This window comes from Rattus norvegicus, chromosome 17, assembly GCF_021556685.1.
Source record: "Rattus norvegicus strain SHRSP/BbbUtx chromosome 17, alternate assembly SHRSP_T2T, whole genome shotgun sequence".
NCBI lineage: Eukaryota > Metazoa > Chordata > Mammalia > Rodentia > Muridae > Rattus > Rattus norvegicus.
In genome coordinates, this window is record NC_141550.1 from 11,290,722 (window position 1) to 11,312,628 (window position 21,907).

Here is a 21,907-nt window from a genome sequence, read left to right on the forward strand (position 1 = left end):
TGAATTTGCAAATTGTTCTGTCTAATTCTATGAAGAATTGGAATGGTATTTTGATGGGGATTGCATTGAATCTGTAGATCGCTTTTGGTAAAATGGCCATTTTTACTACATTAATCCTGCCAATCCATGAGCATGGGAGATCTTTCCATCTTCTGAGATCTTCCTCAATTTCATTCTTCAGAGGCTTAAAGTTCTTATCATACAGATCTTTCATTGCTCGGTAAGGTCACACCGAGGTATTTTATATTATTTGGGACTATAATGAAGGGTGTCATTTCCCTGATTTCTTTCTCAGCTTGTTTCTCTTTTGTGTCGAGGAAGGCTACTGATTTATTTGAGTTAATTTTTATATCTAGCCACTTTGCTGAAGGTGATTATCACATTTAGTAGTCCTCCTGTGGAACTTTTGGGATCACTTAAATATACTATCATATCATCTGCAAAGAGTGATATTTGACTTCTTTTTCAATCTGTATCCCTTTGATCTCCTTTTGTTGTCTGATTGTTCTGGATAGAACTTCATGAATAAGTAGGGAGAGAGTAGGCAGCCTTGTCTAGTCCCTGATTTTCGTGGGATTGCTTCAAGTTTCTCTCCATTTAGTTTAATGTTAGGTACTGGTTTGCTGTATATGGCTTTTACTATGTTTAGTTATGGGCCTTGAATTCCTATTCTTTCCAGGACTTTTATCATGAAGGGGGGTTGAATTTTGTCAAATGCTTTCTCAGCATCTAATGAAATGATCATGTGGTTTTTATCTTTCAGTTTGTTTATATAGTGGATTACGTTGATGGTTTTCCATATATTAAACCATCCCTGCATGCCTGGGATGAAGCCTACTTGATCATTACAGATGATTGTTTTGATGTGCTCTTGGATTCAGTTTGCCAGAATTTTACTGAGTATTTTTGCATCGATATTCATAAGGGAAATTGGTCTGAAGTTCTCTTTCTTTGTTGGGTCTTTGTGTGGTTTAGGTATAAGTGTAATTGTGGCTGCATAGAAGGAATTTGGTAGTGCTCCATCTGTTTCAATTCTGTGGAATAGTTTGGATAGTATTGGTATGAGGTCTTCGATGACGGTCTGATAGATTAATGCACTGAACCCATCTGGAACTGGGCTCTTTTTGCTTGGGAGACCTTTAATGACTGCTTTCATTTCTTTAGAAGTTATCGGGTTGTTTAAATGGTTTGTCTGTTCCTCATTTAACTTCAGTTCCTGGTATCTGTCTAGGAAATTCATTTCCTGCACATTTTCAAGTTTTGTTGAATATAGCCTTTTGTAGTTGGGTCTGATGATTTTTTGAATTTCGTCTGATTCCCTAGTTATCCCTCACTTTTCATTTCTCAATTTGTTAATTTGGACTCACTCTCTGTGTCCTCTCCTTAGTCTGACTAAGGGTTTATCTATCTTGTTGATTTTCTCAAAGAACCAATTTTTGGTTCTCTTGATTCTTTGTATAGTCCTTTTTGTTTCTACTTGGCTGATTTCGGCTCTGAGTTTGATTATTTCCTGCCTTCTACTCCTCCTGGTTGTATTTGCTTCTTTTTGTTCTAGAGCTTTTAGGTGTGCTGTCAAGCTGCTGATATGTGCTCTCTCCTGTTTCTTTCTGCAGGCACTCAGAGCTTTTTCCTCTTAGCACAGCTTTCATTGTGTCCCATAAGTTTGGGTATGTTGTACCTTCATTTCCATTAAATTCTAAGAAGTCTTTAATTTCATTCTTTATGTCTTCCTTGATCAGGTTGTCGTAGAGTAGAGCATTGTTCAATTTCCACTTATATGTGGGCGTTCTTCCCATATTTAGCGCGTGGTGGTCTGATAGGACACATGGAATTATTTCTATCTCTCTGTATCTATTCAGGCCTGTTTTATGACCAATTATATGGTCAATTTTGGAGAAAGCACCATGAGGTGGTGAGAAGAAGGTATATCCTTTTGTTTTAGGATAGAATGTTCTATAAATATCTGTTACGTCCATTTGGTTCATGACTTCTCTTAGTCTGTCTATGCTCTGTTTAATTTCTGTTTCCATGATCTGTCCATTGATGAGAGTGGGGTGTTGAAACCTCCTACTATTATTGTGCGAGGTGCAATGTGTTCTTTGAGCTTCAGTAAGGTTTCTTTTCTGTAGGTAGTTGCCCTTTTACTTGGAGCATAGATATTTAGGATTGAGAATTCATCTTGGTGGATTTTTCCTTTGATGAATATGAAGTGTCCTTCCTTATCTTTTTTGATGACTTTTGGTTGAAAATGAATTTTATTCGATATTGGAATGGCTGCTCCAGCTTGCTTCTTCAGACCATTTGCTTGGAAAGTTGTTTTACAGCCTTTCACTCTGAGATAGTGTCTGTCTTTGTCTCTGAGGTGTGTTTCCTGTAGGCAGCAGAATGCAGGGTTCTTATTGTGTATCCAGTTTGCTAATCTATGTCTTTTTATTGGGGATTTGAGTCCATTGATGTTGAGAAATATTAAGGAATAGTGATTGTTGCTTCCTATTATATTCGTATTTGGATGTGAGATTATGTTTGTGTGCTTTTCTTCTCTTTGTTTTGTTGCCAAGACGATTAGTTTCTTGCTTTTTCTAGGGTGTAGCTTGCCTCCTTATGTTGGGCTTTACCATATACTGTCTTTTGTAGGGCTGGATTTGTAGAAAGATATTGCATAAATTTGGTTTTGTCATGGAATATCTTGGTTTCTCCATCTATGTTAATTGAGAGTTTTGCTGGATACAGTAACCTGGGCTGGCATATGTGTTCTCTTAGGGACTGTATGACATCTGTCCAGGATCTTCTGCCTTTCATAGTCTCTGGTGAGAAGTTTGGTGTGATTCTGATAGGTCTGCCTTCATATGTTACTTGACCTTTTTCCCTTACTGCTTTAAATATTCTTTCTTTGTTTTGTGCATTTGGTGTTTTGAATGTAGTGTGACAGGAGGAGTTTCTTTTCTGGTTCAATCTATTTAGAATTCTGTAGGCTCCTTGTATGTTTATGGGCATCTCTTTTTTAGGTTAGGGAAGCTTTCTTCTATGATTTTGTTGAAGATATTTACTGGTCCTTTGAGGTGGGAGTCTTCACTCTCTTCTATACCTATAACCCTTAGGTTTGATCTTTTCATTGAGTCTTGGATTTCCTCTATGTTTTGGACCAGTTGCTTTTTCCGTTTTACATTATCTTTGACACTTGTGTCGATGATTTCTATGGAATCTTCTCCTTCTGAGATTCTCTCTTCTATCTCTTGTATTCTGTTGGTGCTGCTTGTATCTACGGCTCCTTGTCTCTTCCTTTGGTTTTCTATATCCAGGGTTGTCTCCCTTTGTGCTTTCTTTATTGCTTCTATTTCCATTTTTAATTCCTTCACTTGTTTGATTGTGTTTTCCTGGAATTCTTTCAGGGATTTTTGTGATTCCTCTCTATAGGCTTCTACTTGTTTTTTTATGTTTTCCTGCGTTTGTCCAAGGGTGTTCTTTATGCCTTTCTTGAAGTCCTCCATCATCATGATCAAATGTGATTTAAAATCAAGATCTTGCTTTTCTGGTGTGTTTGGATATTCTGTGTTTGATTTGGTGGGAGAATTGGGCTCTGATGATGCCATGTAGTCTTTTGGTTTCTGTTGCTCAGGTTCCTGCGCTTGCCCCTTGCCATCAGGTTGTCTCTGGTGTTACCTTGTTCTGCTATTTCTGACAGTGGTAGACCATCCTATAAGCCTGTGTGTCAGTAGTGCTGTGGAACAGTCTTCCTGTTTTCTTTCAGCCAGTTATGGGAACAGAGTGTTCTGCTTTCAGGCCTTTAGTCTTTCCTGTCTCTTGGTCTTCAGCTGTTCCTGTAGGAGTGTGTCCAGAGTCCACCAGGCAGGTCGCTTAGAGCAGAAAAATTGGTCTTACCTCTGGTCCTTTGGCCTAAGTTGCTCCTGGGGGGCTGCTTTTGAGCTCCCCATGAGGGCGGCAACCAGGAGGGCTTGTGCCGCCTTTTCCCGGAACCCTATTCACCGGGGTCCCAGATGGCGTTAAGTGTTTTCCTCTCGAGTCAGAAATGGGGGCAGAGTGAGGTCTCTTCTGGCTGCCCAGGTGTATCTGCCTCTCTGAAGGTTTAGCTCTCACTCCCACGGGATTTGGGTGCAGGGAGCTTTTGACCAGGTCCCTTCAGGTCCGGGCGGTGTCTGGACCGCAGTGGACCTGCTGCTTGAGTTCCCCCACATTAAATCTTTTTATATTGATATAAAATTTAAGATTAATTTGTTACAAAATAATAAATGTATGTTTAACTCTTAGATGGGCAAATGTCTATAGAACTCATTTAAATATGCAAGGTGTAGTCCCAGCTTTTTTAACAGCTGTTATTCCAAACTGTTTAGGATGATTAAATAGTGCAAGTGAATGTCCAGACGCTTAAGCTCATAGTCGTGTTAGATATTAGTCTAGGTTATCACAGGAATATGCAGCCTGCATTGAACAGAGAATAGGGAGCTGGAGACAGGCGATATTTGCTTGGTCACATATCCTCTGAGTAGATGACCTTCAGAAACCTCAGAGACTCATGGAACATGGCATTGAAACACAATTTATGAATTTAAGATCATTTTGACACTGAGAAATGTCAACTCTCAACAGTACCCCATTGCACTTCAAAGCAGAGGATGAGCATCAATAGCCTCCATATAGAGTCGCTTCAACTGTGGCAGGCCAGCCACTGGGCAAAGAAAAGGCCCATGCTCCACCTACAGACAAATCTGTCTACAGAGGAGAAGAGGGCTCAGGGAAGTCAACTGCCAACCTCTGCCAATACAGGGTGAGTAAGTCCTTCATAATTCCTGCTTCACAAGATGTCTATCAAATATTATGGGCCAGAAGACTGAAGATAGATGCTCCAACGTTACAGAGACTACTGGGGACTATCCAGGCTGTCAGCTGTCTCTTCCATTTCTATAATTTTTGGAAGCTGCGTCCCAATGCCCCCTGCATGCTCAGGTAATATTTATTCCTTCTCAAGTCTCTGATAGGGTTGAAGACTGAACAATAATACTCCTAATATAAACTTAAGTTATTTAGGATTTGAGAAGATGTTCTAGGTATAAGAAGATAGTTTATAGGATGGTAATACAAATTAGGATAGTAATTGAATTAAATATAAAACTTTAAACATGCCAAAATAGGAAGATATTAGAATATTTTTGAAGTTGCCAAATACTATGGACTAAACATTATGAATGTAAATCTTATGTAACAGTTTCCATAATTGTCTCTTCATTGTTGTAAGTGTCTTCAATTTATATTTGATGGAAAAAGAGCCTCTTCTTGGACTAAAAAAGAGAATTGTAAAGAGAATTTCTTGTATATTGTTTGGATGCATCACCCTGTCAATTAAAAGCCTATGGCCTAGAGCTTAGGCAGAAAAGGGGAGAAGGGACATCTGGAGGCAGAAAGAATTCTGCGATAGTGCAGGTGTAGGAAGAGGCACCCAGGAAAATGTGAGGAGACAGATAAATGTTACCTGAGCACAGATAACCAGCCATGTGGCTGAATGTAGGTTAATATAATTGAGTTATCTAAGTTATGATCTGCTCATAGAAGAGCCTAAGTATATGGTCAAAGGTAAGATAACAAGTGTGTCTGTAAAGGACACAAACAGTCCTACTATCAACTATTTACCTAAAACTATAACAAATGTAATTCTGCATATAAATTATAGACATATAGTTTTCATGACTTTTTTTCACCTGGGCTGATGGTGGTCCCTCCAAGAGCAAAAGACCAACCAAAAAATATCTCACCTTCTTACACATAAAAGCTCTCTTTTAAGTACTGGTGGGAATTATCTAAGAGAGATCCAATACGTACAGCTTATTTCTGATGTCCGCGACCACTCTCCGCCATCCCCTAGAGGTAGAGAGTAAGTTTCTGTTGCTGAAAAAAACATGGCTCAGAGAGCCCTGAGCTGGAACTGACCTGAATGCCCTCTACATGTGATGGCTAGTTTTGTCACCTTGACAGTCTAGACAAATGGTTCTCAACCTGTGGCCTGTGACTCTTCCGGTTTTTGAATGATTCTTTCGATGAGGTTGACTAACACCATCAGAAAATACAGATATTTATATTATGATTCATAACAGTAGCAAAATTATAGTTATAAAGTAGTACCAAAATTAATTTTTTGGTTGGGGGTGGGTCACCACAACACGAAGAACTGTATTAACGGGTCACAGTATTATGAAGGTTGAGAACCACTGGCCTAGAGTCACACACAAGGTAGTGTCTGTTGAAGAGCTACCTAGGTCAATTGGCCTGTGGGACCACTGTCTGAATTCCTAATCAAGTGAGAAGATGTAGACTGTTGTGGGTGGCACCATTCCCTGCACACGTTGTCCTGATCTCCAAAGGACAGGGGAGAGCTAGGTCGAGCAAGCTGGTAGCATGGGTGCAGCCATTTCTCTCTGTTCTTGACTAGGAATGTGGTGTAATTAGCTGTTTGGAAATCTGGCCTTTACTTCCTTACAATGATGGTCTTTAATCAAGAAGTGTAATACAAAATAAACTCCATGGTTCCTAAATTGATTCTGCTAGGTATTTTATCACAGCTACAGAAATGACACTAGAAATGCCCCAAACAAGAACAATCACATGGTTATGCCAGTGGACCCAGAGATGTCAATGTGACCGTGACCTTGCTGGGATGTTTTGTTTGTTTGATTTTTGAGGAATGTGGAAGACTGTGGGGTAGGAAAGTGACTGCATGCTGTAAAGATGGCTTAACGGGCAGTCCTATACAGGCTTGGAAGGACTGAGAACAGTGTGGACTGTGAAGGCGCAGCTCCACAGGAAGACAACATTAGCAACCCGTGTACAGGAAGTCTAATCCAGCAACATGACTGCTCTCTCTGGCAAGGGATCGCATCCAAAGGCCTTCTAGGTCTATGGGATCCAGATGGATTGACACACTTTTAATGCTTCTGGATGGAATATAGGCACACACTTAGTGCACACATTTAATCCCAAACAATGAAGGTAAAGTGAGTTTGTAGAAGGAAGCAGTCATGTTGGAAAGCAGCATCTAATTTGAGAAAAGACAAAGTGACGATGTCACATGGAATGTTGAGACCTAAGTGAAATGTTAAAACCTAGGTAACACTTACCTGGCTAGCCGTTCATGATAAAAACAAAAAACTTTCTCATGTGTTTCTGTTATTACTAGGAAATTTTCTAATGGCAAGATCGATTACATATTCTGTTCTGTTCAGTGCCCTTGGAAACAACCATGATACAAGTCAGTAGAACTATTTTGTATAGTTACACACGATAAGCTTGGACATGAACCAACCACCCACCAGCACTTCCTGCACCTGTGTATAAGCTTTCATGGTATAAGCTGCCCCTGGGATGGACATCAACATAAGAGAAACACCTGCACCAACATAAGAGACAATTTGATATGAGACTTCCATTTTGAGTAGTGGTCAAGTAAAGTTTAAGTTCCCAAGACCTCCCTGCGAACTCACATTATACTTGGCAGGAAGACACATGTATGTGGGTAATTGAATCTTGGTTGGCAAGTTAAGACACGAATGCTAGACAAGTCCCATCCTGGTAGACAACTTAGGACATGAATACTAGACAAGGCAAGTCCCCAGCCACTGTTGAATTTCCCAGGCAACGAGAACAGGATAAATGTACAAAAGAGAAATGTTCCTAAGGAAATCCCCTATCCCTAAATCCTGATTGGTGGGATAACTTGACACATGTGTTTGTAGATTTGAGGCGTATAAAAGGGATCATGGTCCAGCTTCTGAATTAGACAATGACCCTGATGGACTAGTCCTGGGGCTTATGCTTAATAAACTATCCCTGTCTGACTGAGATTGGTGTCCGTGTAGTTCCGTGACAATTACTAGACCCCAACAGAAAAGAGTTTGAGTCTGAACAGTTGAGTTGAATCAGCCAGCCAGAGTTCAGAGAGATCGTAAAAAAGTAAGCTTATCCAGCAGTAAGCCTCTGAAAGATCAGTTATATCTGGTGAACAAAAGTTAATTTTACAAACCAGGCTAGAGACAATTCGTGTCATAGTATCGGGAGAAAGGTTGCTTTCTATCCTCAGCTGAGGCTAAATTGAAGGGTTTTGGACTAGAGTTTTCATAGAGTTTAATAATGACTTTGTTGTGTGGTTCTCAGTGATAATCATTAGCAGGTATTCAGTGAAAAAAGAGCAAGTGGGGCAAAAAGAAATATAAAATGTATACTTTGAGGAAGAAAAGAGCACAGGAAGTTTGATGTTGTAGCCTTGGTGCCTAAAAGGATAAAGAGAAATGGATGAAAGGGAGTTGTGCCCTCAGGATGAGACCTTTTACCCAAACTAATTCTGCAACTTATGAAAAGAGCTAAAGAATTCTCTGTTCCCGGGGCTCAAAAAGACTGAGCACCAGCCAGAGAGCATGCAGAAGCTGGACCTAGGATCCCTACACATTTGTAACAGATGTGGGGTGTGGTCTTCATGTGGGTCCACTAACAATTGACACAGGGGCTGTCACAGATTCTATTGCCTACAGTTGGATCCCTTTCCCCTAGGTGGACCATCTAATTGGACCTCAGTGGGCGAGCATGTGTCTAGTCCTTCTAGAACTAGATGTCCTGAGGTGGGATGGTACCCAGGGAGGGCCTCCTCTTCTCTGAGGAGCATGAAAGGGATTAATGGAGAAAGAGGGATTTGTGAGGGCATGACTGGGAAGATAAGAGAAAGGGGGGCTGTGATCAGAATGCACAGTGAACAAACAAAATATTGAGGGGGAAAGACCGAATTACCTGATTTCAAAGAGCATCAGGAAACCAAAGTTTATACAAGTGAGATTCAAGGACAGTCCTGGTTCTATCCAAAGCAGGCAGAAGAACATGGCCTCATTGGCCGTGTAATTCTTGCTTTAAAACCATGAAGGATACATGAGTAACGGGGCTGTGGAATCACCCTCTGAGGTTAAAGAAAGGTGTAGGGACAACCCCACATGGAGGCACCAAGAAGCCATTGCAGGAAGCTATGAGGCTTATGCCTGGTTTGTGTTGAGGATCCTGAGAGTTGAAGGCCAGAGTTAAGGAATACTTGCCCCTGGAGGGCTGTACGCAGGGTATGGAATCAACACAAGGGGGATAATTGCATTGCAGTAAAAAAGCTGGAATGCGTGGGAGAGCTGAAGAGCCTTGTGCCGTCACACATGGACATGCAGTTTAGCATCTGCTAGATTGGCTTCGGTCCCACCTTGATCTCGTATTTCCTCACTGTGCCCTCTTTCTTTGCTTTCAGAATGGAAACACGTACTCTGCACCACTGTATGTCGAAACACGTAACTGTGGTTTTATAAGGGTTGCAGTGAAGAGATTGTCATGAGTCTCAGAAGAGACTTTGAACTTTGAACAATAGTCAGACTGTGAAAGTCTATGGAGACTTTTAAGTTTGACTAAGTATACAGTGGGTTAGCCTAATGCTGCCTGTATTCTAACCCTAACTTGAGCCCCCTATACTTGCTGTCACAAGAGATGGCATCTGCAGGAAAGACCTAAGATGCTGAGTGACCCTGCACCCACACTACTTCTGATGGGGATATAAAGGTGCTAACAGTTTAGGTTTCATAGGCCTGGGCTCCAAGAACGAACATAAGGGAAGAGGAGTGGAGAACTCAGAGGGAGGAGCCGCCATGAGTGAGGTGAGCTATGTGAATGTGGCCCTGAGGGCTGGTCAATTGGAGTTAAGAGCAGCCCAGATGAAATATAGTAAATAGTAATAATATCGATAGGAAAGTAGATTCAAAGAGCATGGAGGGCAGACCTCATCTACCCAGCTCTTATGTTAATGCTTATTATAAATATAAACATTGTCTATTTCTCCCGGGAATTCACATACCAAAGGAGGGGTAGAAACAAAGGCCAGGATGTAAATAATTTCCACAACATGAGGGCATTTTATGATAGAGCTGTAAGCCTATGGAGGGACAAAGGGGAATGTGGGGGTTTGAATGAACTCCCAAAGGCTCATCTGTCTGAATGTTTACTTCCCAGTTGGTGGAACAGTTTGGGAAGGATTAGGAGGTGTGTCACTGGGGGTGTTTTTGTGGTTTCAAAAGCCCACAGAATGTGGACAAGCCCTTCCCTTGGAATGAGGGGGTGGGGACAGAAGGTGAGCAGGCCTCTCTCGGTGGATAGAGAGAAACAGAAAGTGGGCAAGACTGTCTTTGACAGGGTATGCAGGTGGAAACAGAGCTATGAAAAGCTGTGGAGGACAGAAGACCTGTGGAGGCTGATAGATGGAGGACAAGGAAGAGAGATGGAGAATAGGGAGATTGGTGGTCCCCACTTCCCATTACCCCTCCCCCAATCTCAGGGGCCCTTTGTGACAGGGACCCAGGAGCTCTGTGATGTAGGCCTGGGAGCAGCTGCTACCACCCAGAGAGAACCATCAGAGATCAGTTGCCTGAGGGCAACAGTGTGATTCAGTCAGAGAACCTTCTCTCCCTGATGTAGCCTGAAGGAATGACAAATTAAAACATTCGCTCAGGCATCCAGTAACAAGGCCACGCACTACCTTCACGGAGTGCCAGGCACTTGTAGGGCACGACGGTGCCATGGAACTACCTTCACTTCCGTTTCCTCCAACCGAATGGATCAGCCTCAGCTTCACGACGTGGGCAATGGACATGATCCTGGCCTTCGCCTGTGGACTGGGCCTCTTCCACCTGTGGATACATTTCTTCCCACTCACCTCACCCTAACCTGCAGAGGGCGCCTCCACCACCACCAAAAGGGTAAGACTGCCTTCCATCCACACCAACACAGCCTTCTCTATTAGGGCAACACTTTCCAAATCCAATAGGGAGGTGGCTGACAGGGCATCTCAGCAGACGGGAACCACATCCGCATGAGAACTCACGGGTAGGACGGGGAGAGAGGGCTGCGTGATATCTGCTCTCAGACCTCCTAGAGCAGAAAGAAGCACTATGTCTCAGTGGTCACGGAACTGTGGACCTGGGATGGATAGGCTCCACTAAGAAACGTTCTGAACACTGGTTCCTCTGTCCCCCTCCTCACATTAATGCTCACACAACATTGTCTTGGTCAGCTGAGCTCATGTGAAGAGGGTGATGCACTCCTGGACATAGGATCAGGACTTGAGTCACATCTGGCCTCAGGAAATGACAAGGCAGTTCGGAGCTGAGCTTCAGCTTACTGAGGTGAAAGAACACTGACCAATGACATCCGTAGTGGGTCTCACGGAGACCGTCCACACTTGGGATTTTCAAGGGAAAAGAATACAGACTTACCCCTCATCACAGGGGTGTGAATGGGGCTGCAGGTGGTGTCTGTTATCTCTGTCTATTAGGTGGTGAAGAGGGACCACAACAAGGCCAGGAAGAAAATCAGGACCTTGAAAGGTAGGCTCCTTCCTTCCCCTGGACAGGTGACTTCATCTACCCTGTCCCCAAGGGATGACACCAAATGAGTTGCAGACCATGCGGCTGTGGCTGCATGGAAGGAATCAGAAGTGAAGACATTGCCGAGGTGCTGTGCTCAGAATAAAGCCAGGGACAACCATGGTTGGCTGCAGTCAGGAGGGTGGTGTGGGTAGGACCAGAAACATGCTGCATGCGTCTGCAGGCAAATGGGTTATTTCACTTCTCTAAGACACTTTCCTCTTCCACTACACTGGACCTCCCTCCTCTCCACAGGGACATTATGAAGTCCATGGAGCTCGGCGGAAATGGAAGCCTCCGGTCTATGGTCAGGTCCTATCCCACATGTGCCCAGCACTTAGTGCTTTGGGGCCTGTGGCCTTCTTCAGCAAAGCTTGAGCTCCTGTTTAGTTGATCATTTCCACAGAAGGGACATTGCATTCAGGCTCCCGTAGGCTCTCAGTTCTCTCCTTTACCCACAATCACCCCATCTGTATTTCTAGCTTACAGAGGCTACAGCAGGAAGAGAGGGAAGGATGACAGGGGCCTGCTTTCGCTCCTGCAGAGGTGAGAAGTCTCCAGTGCTTCCTGACTCCTCAATCCCACGCCTGTGAGGAGATCACTCGGGACAAAGGGCAAGGGCTGACCATGGGACCAGGGGCCCTCTGGGAAGGTGGGGTGCGTGCACAGCGCTACTGTTTAATTCAAGTGTGGAGCTGTGGCTGCAGGTGGCCTTTCCTGCTCAGCCTGTCCACCTCCTGCTGCCGAATGCTCCAAGCTGCAACCTTATGTCCTGTCTCCTGCAGCCTGCTTACTGACACCATCAGCTTTTGCCAGCTCTTAAGAAGAGATGCCTCGGCTCAAGGATCCAGACCAGAAGCTGCCGAAGACCACCAGCCACCTAGGCATTCCACAGAGCAGTCTATGGCCAACTTGCCTCTAGTGGCCTCCTTCCCTCTGGTCAAGGAACACTTGCTGCACAAAGATTCAACTTTGTCACCTACCCTGCTAAATTCCCTTACTTGTAAGGAATCACAAACACTTACATGTGATTCTACCCCACCAGTGACGACAATGCCAAAAATGCATCCTTTACCACGACCATGTGGACCAACCTCCCCATCCTGTCCTCAAGATCCAGTGTTCTGCTCTCCGTCCGAGACAGACCAAAGCATGACTCCTCCTCCTTCTCCTCCTCTTCCTTTTCCTCTGATCTCTCTTCCTCCTCTTCCTCCTCCTCTATCCCTTCCTCCCTCTCTTCCTCCTCCTCTTTCCCTTCCTCCCTCTCTTCCTCCTCCTCCTCTTTCCCTTCCTCCCTCTCTTCCTCTTCCTCCTCCTCTTCCTCCTCCTCCCATTCCTCTTTTTCCTCCTCTTTCTCTTCCTCCTCCACCTCTTCCTCTTCCTTCTCCTTCTCCAACTCCTCCTCCTCCTCCTCCTCCTCCTCCTCCTCGATGTGAGTGGAAAACACAACTAGTGACCTCACGAAGCACATCTCCTCCAGCTTTGCCTTGTCCCATGGCAAGCCCCCCAGGCCTTGAGCACTCAAACATGTCTCCTTCAAGCTCTTCCTGGTACAAGGCGGCTGCCAGGACCTGGTGTCATTCTAAGTGGTCACAGGATGAGACCCTGCAAGAGGATCTCCATTTCAGCTTCCAAGAGGCCTCATTGTGGACAGACCCTGGATACAGGCAGATAGAGGCTGGAGAACCCCCGTTCATCAAGCCTGATGGGCAGAAGATACTGGAGCTGCAGATTAGCAAGAGGGTAGAACTGAAGCTCTGGAAAGAGCAAGGAAGGGAGAGCTTTGAGCACGCCTTGAGCTGTGTGGGTGATATGCTGCAGTCCTGGAGCAGCGAGCAGGCCATCACCTGCAAGTCAGAGCAGCTCTCAGGTCTCCATCAGCTCTTTTCCCCCAGGGTCTTATGGAACAAGTCTCAGAAGGACTGCAGGCAGCTTTACTGGGGCCTCCCCTTTCTTCACAGTGAGTCCCTTATGGCTACTGTCAGCATGGTGGGCTCACCACTCGACTCCCCTGCCATCTTTTTCAATGAACTCTCTCCTTACAACTTAAGACAAGCTGAGAGGAATGCAGCTCCACTGCTCTTCTCTCCAAAGCCCTTGCTTCAACACTTGGTCCCTTCCAATCCTTTGACTACAAATGTGCCATGCCCCCGTTCTCCACCAGGGTCTGGAGTCAAAACCCTGGCCCCTGACCCAACCTCCCTCCCAAGCCTACAACCCAATCCACCTCCAACTAGGGATTCCAGGGCTTCCTGCCCCATAGATTCAAAATCCCAACTTATTTTCCCAATTGCTGTTCAACACCTAGATCAGCACCTTTTGAAGAAGAACCAAGAAAGTAGGAGCGATTTACCTAGTGTAGTGAAAATGTCACAGGAAGTCTCTCATCAACTCATTTCCACCAGTTTAGCTTCCCAGGGACAAGACTCTGTTCTCCACCTCCTGAAGGAATTCACTGACCCCCAGCTCAAAGAGCACCTAGAGCAACACTTAAAAACCAGGTTCTGGAAACATGAGGACCAAAAGATCCAGCTATCTACTTATCTCATGAAGTCTGAGGACAAACTCCCAGGGATGGGTCATGCAGAAGATAATCGAGGGACTTCATGTTCCTCAGCACTGGCAGGAAAAAGCAGCCCGCATGCACAGAGGGTCTCAGCAAAAGGTCCAGAGATACTCCAGACAGGGAAGGACCCATGCTGCGATCTGACAAACAGTCCAGGAAGACCTCTGAGAGATACTGATGGGATCACAGAGGGATCACTGGGCACAGTTCTAGACTCGATCGCTGTGACAGAGGTGGAGAACTCTGTGAGACAGCCAAGAAGCAACTCAGCAGGTCACCAGCCAGGAGGACCAGGAGAGCAGCAGCTACAAGACACACTGAGGAACCACTTCAGTGAGCACAGCCATGACAATGACAGTATGGTGCCTGTGGGCACTTGCCCTGGAATTCCGGAGGACCACATGGTGGTCCGTCGTGAAAACTCAGAGACCCATTTGGACAACTCAGAAATTGAAAAACCAGAAACAAATATCAAAACGGAGAAGCAGAAGTCGTTGAATGATGGGTCCAACTTCAAAGATACTTCTCCTGGGCTTCCCTTGCTAGATCCTGACGTCCAGCAGGTGCTGGAAACTCATCTTTCAAGACACCTGGTGAGGCACAGATGGATCTTGCCCCTCAGAGGCCTCAGGGCCCTACAACTCTTCAAGGTGAACAAGGCTGTAGCTTTGTCACTTCCTCAACCCCCAAGTCCCTCTCAGACATCTTTGAAATCTAGGGATGACTCTGTTACAAAAATTGCTGCTGTCCTGGGAGACCCTTTTCAGAAAGGTTCAGAAGGAGATCTGAAAAGAAAAACAGTTTTCCAGAGTCAAACCCCTCCCTCTGCCCTCAACCTTGAATTTCCAAGTTGTTGACAAATTATGCCCCTCTGAGTCCCCTTCAAATGTCCAGAAGAGCAGAGTGGCTTCCTTGTACAGGACACGCAGCCTTGTAGTCAGAGACCGGCACAGCGACACAGTTCTAGGACCTCGGAATGACAACCCAGTGCCAGGTCCAAACCTACTCAAGAGTGACCATGCCTCACAGGAGAGTGAGGGTGCAGATTTAGACCTCTCCCATGGGCTGTCAGTTCAGGGGACCATTGTAGACGCCTGCCCAACAACTAGCAGAGATAAAAGGGAGCTGGAGGAGGAGGGGTCCTGTGACTGGGCTCTCAATGCAGAAGCCAGGGAAGTGTCACCCACTCAGAGTAAAGAACATCTGAAAGGTATAGAATACCTGAAAGTCAATGAAAAACAGTCCCCTTCCAGAGCCATTTCCAAGGAGCCAGAAGATTCTGTTACTGCTGTCTTCCTGCAGGACTGTACCACTGGCATGATCTTTCAAGACTGTGGCCCAGAGGTCCTGCTGGACGCAGATCTCCTAGCCTCTCAGGCCTCACAGTCAGGCTTCAGGACTAGGTCCACTACCAGCAAAACATCCTCCAGGGACATGTACCAAGAGGAGGGAATGTGCCCAAGAATATTAAATCTGAAGAACCATGGACTAGCCATATCTATGATCTAACTAAATACAAAGAGGGCTTTAGGGGCCCCAGGCAAGATAGACACCTTTCACAGTCGAGACCTGCCCAAGCCTGCTGGTCAGATACTCGTGAAAACAATTCCTCCCCTCTACCAGAAAAACATTTGGGGACAGGATAAAAAGTTTTATGACACACATTATGTCAAGTAAAAGTAAAGTGCAGGAGAACTTCCTGCACAAACACAAGGCGAGGCCTTAAGTCAAGGCTCAGTCATGAGCAGGGTGTTTCTGCCCCCACAGGTAGCTGAGGCTCAGGACTTCACGATCTCGGTCAGGCCTATTCTCCAGGAGAAAGTGGGGGTTGGCCATGCTAGGACAGCCTCAAAGAAAAGTTTGCACAAAGACCCACCCCAGGCTCCTATGGGCAGGCATGTCTGCCTCCACAGGACTGCCACTGCAGAAAGACACGAAACACAAGGAAACACTCCCAAGGTACACAGCCAACCTTCCACAGACAAATGGATGGGACTACACCTGCCAGGCCCAGCTGCTCAGAGAGTCTGTGATCAGAACTCAACCCAGCACAGGTTACAGCCACCATGTTTCCCAGGCACCCCGGTCTACTCTCCCTGGCACTGCCTGTGCAGAAGTGAGCTGTCTAGAAAAGCAAAAGCTTTTCTACACCTATCTGGATAGGAAATTTCCCCATGAAAAACTAGTTTTTTCAAAAACAAAAAAATAAAACCATGGTGTCCGAGTGCTAATTGTGCTAATTGACTGCTTCCCAAGGTAGGCATTAGTTCCTCTTGTGCATCATTACTCTGGAGGTTGTGTCTGCAGGGCTTGACCACAGGGAACATCTCCATCTTCTTCTGGAGAAGACAGCTCTCCACAGGGTCGGTTCAGTGACATTTGAATGACTTCATGCATTAATTGAGCCTATGGAGGGAGGTAGAAAATAAAATGTTCTGGGCCCAGGCAGGGGGTCATGCAGCAGGAGGATGACCTGAAAGGTTCCGTGCATGTAGGTTCAGCCCCTGTGCTTCCAGTACAGACTATGGACTCTCAGGGACCCGTCCGCTGGCGCTCCACCGCAAGCTGGAGGAGCCCTTTATCTTTCCAGTGTCTGGATGCCAACCCAGAAAGCAGTCCCAGAAGATTGTCTAACAGCACATCTGATCATCCGCATGATCTGGCTTCCTGAATTCTAGACACTGAGATGGGGGAAAAGCCAAGCTAGATATTCTCTGTGTCATTCACAGCCCGGAGGACTCCGGACACACACACACACACACACACACACACACACACACTTTGCCAGCATTAGTCCCAAGGAAAGGACACCTGAGAAGGTTGCTGGGGATGCACTGTGACCTCACAGCTTGCCATGCTAGGCCCCCAGCCTTTATCTTTCCAGGAGACCAGCAGAAGAGGCCTTCTCACACGACTTGCCCACACAGCAGAAGGGACATTGCCAAAGCACAGGTGCTCTCTGGACCTCTGCGCAGGCAAAGAAGTGTCTCTGTTAGGACCCCCTCAGCTACTTGCCCAGGTTTCCTTACCTCAGTCTTTGTAAACACATGGGGGTAACTGAAGAGGAGAATAGCCAATCTCCAGTGAGCCCTGCTCTGGTCCCTGAAGAGAGCAACCAGGGGACAGCTCCCATGGAAGCGTTTATTTCCTGATAGAAAACCCTGTTCCCTGTGGTGCCACCAACATACAGGACTCAGCCGCGGGCCCAGTGCCAACACATGTTCCCGAGGTCCTTGGGTGAGACCCAGCAGCTCCTATGGGTGGATATGGGACCAACAGTCCACTTCTGAGCCAGCAGTGTATCACGGGCAGCAGCCTCAGCGTGTCTCAGAGGCCACAGTGAAGCCAGGGCCCTGAGGAAGGCACTATATGGTACCTCAGGAGCTCAGGAGTCACATTTGGGTACAGGAAATTCTCAGAGTGGGTCCCAGGGTTCTTGAGTGGAGGAGGAACTTATCCAAGCAGGCCCAGTTGCAATGCTGGCATATGTGCCTCTGATACTTCCTCCCTGAGCCAACCTAGAATCTGCCAGCACAGGTAGAGGCTGATGATGCTGGATCAGATGATGGAGCGATCCACTGAGGAAACAGTGTCATATCCAGCTGCCCGAGATCCAATGAAACGCTGGGACGTGATTATAAGGGTTTGCCCAGTTCTTCTAATAAACCAGTGTACTTTTGCCACTTGCCCAAGTCCCAGAATCTGTGCTCTTGACTATGAGCCTTTGTATGCCTGCCTGCAAGGTCCTTGATTGGGGTTACAAGCAATACATGAGGGTACAAGTGCTAGAGACAGTGGTGTTAAGAGACCACACAACCAGCAGAACACATTCTGCCCAGCTTATCCCCGTCAACCATAATGGACCATAATGTGGACCTGGAGAACTTCACAGAGACCTCCACAGTAATGTTCACTGATAACACTCCCAAAGAGATCACTAGACGGGCTCTGACACAATCTACACTGGGAAATACCCCAGAATCCACAACTCTGTTTTCCAAGGTAGGCATTACTTCTTCGTACACATTTTCTCTCAGGTTATAACTACACTGTTACACAAGTGGAAACGTGTGCATCTGCTTCTGGAAGACACACAGGTCCAGAGGGAGGGGACAGTGCCATTTGAAGTCACCTCATCTCCACTTGCATCACTCTTGTGTTAATAATCCTGTAATCATGGAAATAAACAGGAAGTCTTAAGGATTTAGAGGGGCTGAGAAGCCAACCCTACAAGGCCCCAAGTCAGGGCCACTTCACCACGTCTTTTCCTTTCCTCTAATCTGACCTTTGTGTAGGCTGCGTGGATGGGGCTAGAGAGGCACCAGGAGCCCAGTGCCTTTGCAAGTCACAAATTAGGCACCAGGAGGATGGTGGTTTGTCAGGAGCCATCAAGGAGAAGTTAACAGCTAGCAGGTGATCTTCCTGAGATGGTTCTGTCGTGGACTATGAAGTTAATGATGGACTTGCTTCTCTAGGCAAGGCCAAGAAGATTATATTTTAGGAAAGATTCCTGCTATGCTTTTCCTGCTATGGTTAAATAGATATAACATCCACTCAGTATTAGCCACGCTTTTGAGCAGATTTCTGCAGAAATAGAGATGTACTGCCTTGTAGTGATGCTGTGTAGACAGACACGATGTATAGACAGACACGCTGATAGATGATGTCTTAATTCTTGATGACTAAGAATTCCTAAAATTCTTAATTAGCAATTATTAAGCGCTTTTGCAATACGACTGCTATTTAGTCTTCTCGGACAATTGAATCTGCAATGTGAGCTCCGCCAGTCAGTGTTCAAGTATCCTGAGGTAATTGCTACTGAGGTAAGGAGCAGGCACCTACAGCTCAGAGCCCGTTCCGAGAGGCTGTGAAACAATGAGCCAAAGGTCACAAAAGGGAACAAACAATTTACTATAGGTGCAAGGACAGAAGGTAAAATGCTGACTGGGTTGATCTACATGAAACATCACTAATGACTTAGTTACAGAATGATGGACTTTAACTGTTGTGGTTTGCCTTGGAGTTCTCTCTGAATTTGTAAAATAAAGGCAAGAGCTCGAGATTTGGGGAGAGGGTGGAGTCGGGAACGAGAGGGGAGGAGTCAGGAGGGGGAGGAGTCAGGAGGGGAAGAGTCAGGGGAGGAGAAAGGAAAGAGCAAGGAGAGAGTTGTCATGGGAGAAGGAGAAGCTGGAGACCTGGCAAATAAAAGGTGCAAGGGATGAGGGATTTGGGAGCTAGGAATAGGACAGTGTAGGGTGGATCTGCCCAATCTAGAGCTAGATTGTTTTCATATTAATTGAGTTGCGTTTTCTTTGTACTGGCCGATTCGGGTTGGAGAGGAAACTGCAACAAACTGCAACAAAATGGCGCCCAAATTATCCATTAGAACTCAACTAACCTGAGATAAAAATGCCTAGAACCCTAGATGCCTAGAAAAAATGAAACTTAAGACGGATGTTCAAAATATGTATGCTTCACTCCTTCTTTAAAAGGGGAACAAGAATACCCTTGGCAGGGAATAGAGAGGCAAAGATTAAAACAGACACAGAAGGAACACCCATTCAGAGCCTGCCCCACAGGTGGCCCATACATATACAGCCATCCAATTAGACAAGATGGATGAAGCAAAGAAGTGCAGGCTGACAGGTGCCGGATGTAGATCGCTCCTGAGAGACACAGCCAGAATAGAGCAAATACATTGGCGAATGCCAGCAGCAAACCACTGAACTGAGAATGGGACTCCCGTTGAAGGAATCAGAGAAAGAACTGGAAGAGCTTGAAGGAGCTCAAGACCCCTTGTGAACAACAATGCCAAGCAACCAGAGCTTCCAGGGACTAAGCCACTACCTAAAGACTATACATGGACTGACCCTGGACTCTGACCTCATAGGTAGCAATGAATATTCTAGTAAGATCACCAGTGGAAGGGGAAGCCCTTGGTCCTGCTAAGACTGAACCCCTAGTGAACGTGATTGTTGGGGGGGAGGGCGGCAATGGGGGGAGGATGGGGAGGGGAACACCCATACAGAAGGGGAGGGGGAGGGGTTAGGGGGATGTTTGCCTGGAAACCGGGAAAGGGAATAACACTGGAAATGTAAATAAGAAATACTCAAGTTAATAAAAAAAAATTTACTTCCCTCTCACCCCCAGAATAGGGCTCTGATAGAGATCTAGGCAGGAGTACTGGTGGATTGGGAGTTGACTGGGTCTGAGGGGTCTACGGAGAACTGCAGAGAGGCTCCCTGCCCCAAACCCCAGACAGAGAGCTACAGCCGAGGGCATCATCTAGAATCGAGGAAAGGGATAGGAGAACCTAGAGCACAACTGTCTGTGAGGGAGTTTTCTGGCCGGCACATTGAACAGGATTCCTGAGATCACCACACGACCAAGCAAAGCCAGAGACAACCCAGAGAGGCCCCTCCCTGGGAACAAAGAATCGAGAGGACTGCACATGTTCTGAGGCAGAGGGAGAAAAAGGTAAAGGGCTTCGGATCAGGTACTACTTTGATGTAAGAGAGATATATAACCTTTTGATACTTAAAGATGAGAAACACAATGAATATCTTTTGGGCCTTATGGAATGATATTTTGAATGGTCTGACAGTTGTGAATTTTGAGGAAATAGACACTATCATTTACCGGTATTGCAATATTCATTCTTCTGATTTACTATATCTTCTCAAAAGACGGGGCCCTAAATAGCAAATTTCTAGCCTTAGAAAAGAAGTTATAAGTAATACTAGAACAGAAATTTCTGAAATTTATAGATGACTCTGAACAACAGAGAGATAAGCTTAAGTCTTGGCAACAGGAGCTAGAAGAGACAATAGAAAAAAGAATTCAACAACTCATAGATCAAATTGAACAGCAGGGAGATAGAGATAGAATCTGGAAGCAAAGTCTAGAGGATAACTTACTAAAACTAGCAAATCAAAATAAGGCAGAGGCTGCAATATCAGAATTACAACATAAAGAGAAGCTAAGATTATGGAAGCAGGGCTTAGAACAGAAGATCCAGGTAATTATGGAACAACATGAACAACAGAAAGAGAAAATTAAGTCTTGGCAATGTAGCCTAGAAGGAACACTAGAATTGAAGACATAGGAAATTATAGATCAGAATAAGAGACAGAAAGATGAAAATGAAGGTGGTCGACAGAACTAGAAACAGGATGTTAGAACAGAACATACAACAGCTCACAGGTCATACTGAACAGCAGAGAGAGAGTAATGAGGTTTGGAAGCAAGACTTGGAGAATAACTTTTTAAAATTAATCAATCAAAAGATAACGGATAGCAGATTATTAGAAGTACAATATAAAGAAAAATTCAAAGTGTGGAAGCAAGGCCTTGAACAGAGAATTCAGGAACTCAAGGAACAGGGGGAAAGACAGAAGGAGAGATATGAAGCATGGGTACAGACTTTAAGAGAGGAATTTAAAATTACAACTAAAGAAAAAACTCAGGTAGAGACGGAAGATAAAATTAGGGAAAGCCAACCTAAGGTTATTAGGAAACAAACTTTAGTCTATCCAGTTAGTGTACAACAAAGGCCTCCAGACGATGATCATCCACAGGGTTATGAAGAATTTGAATGGCAACCCATGGATGTGTTAGAATTGAGGAAATTTAAGGAAAGCGTAACTAATTTTGGAATGCATTCACCATTTGTAAAACAAATCTTGATTTCTTGGGCTATTAAAAATAGAGTAATCCCCCAAGACTGGAAAGATATGGTAAGAGCAATTCTAGACCCTGCTGAAAATTTACAATGGATTTCGTGGTGGAGAGAAGAAGTGAGGGAGATAGCACGACAAAATAGAGCTAGGGGCAGAGAGATTTCCACAGATCAACTGCTTGGTGAAGGCCGCTTTGCTGAAGTAGAGGTGCAGGCTGTATATGA

At 45.2% G+C, this 21,907-nt stretch overlaps 1 protein-coding gene across 1 annotated transcript; it reads left to right on the forward strand.

Moving 5' to 3' along the window:
* The first annotated feature begins 11,835 nt into the window (after window positions 1–11,835).
* On the forward strand, window positions 11,836–16,229 carry LOC147999991 (spermatogenesis-associated protein 31A3-like). Its single transcript, XM_087591646.1, has 2 exons — window positions 11,836–11,984; window positions 12,224–16,229. Exon 2 carries the CDS (start codon window positions 12,342–12,344, stop codon window positions 14,859–14,861), a length of 2,520 nt encoding a protein of 839 aa, XP_087447772.1. The 5' UTR covers window positions 11,836–11,984; window positions 12,224–12,341; the 3' UTR covers window positions 14,862–16,229.
* The last annotated feature ends 5,678 nt before the right edge of the window (window positions 16,230–21,907 follow it).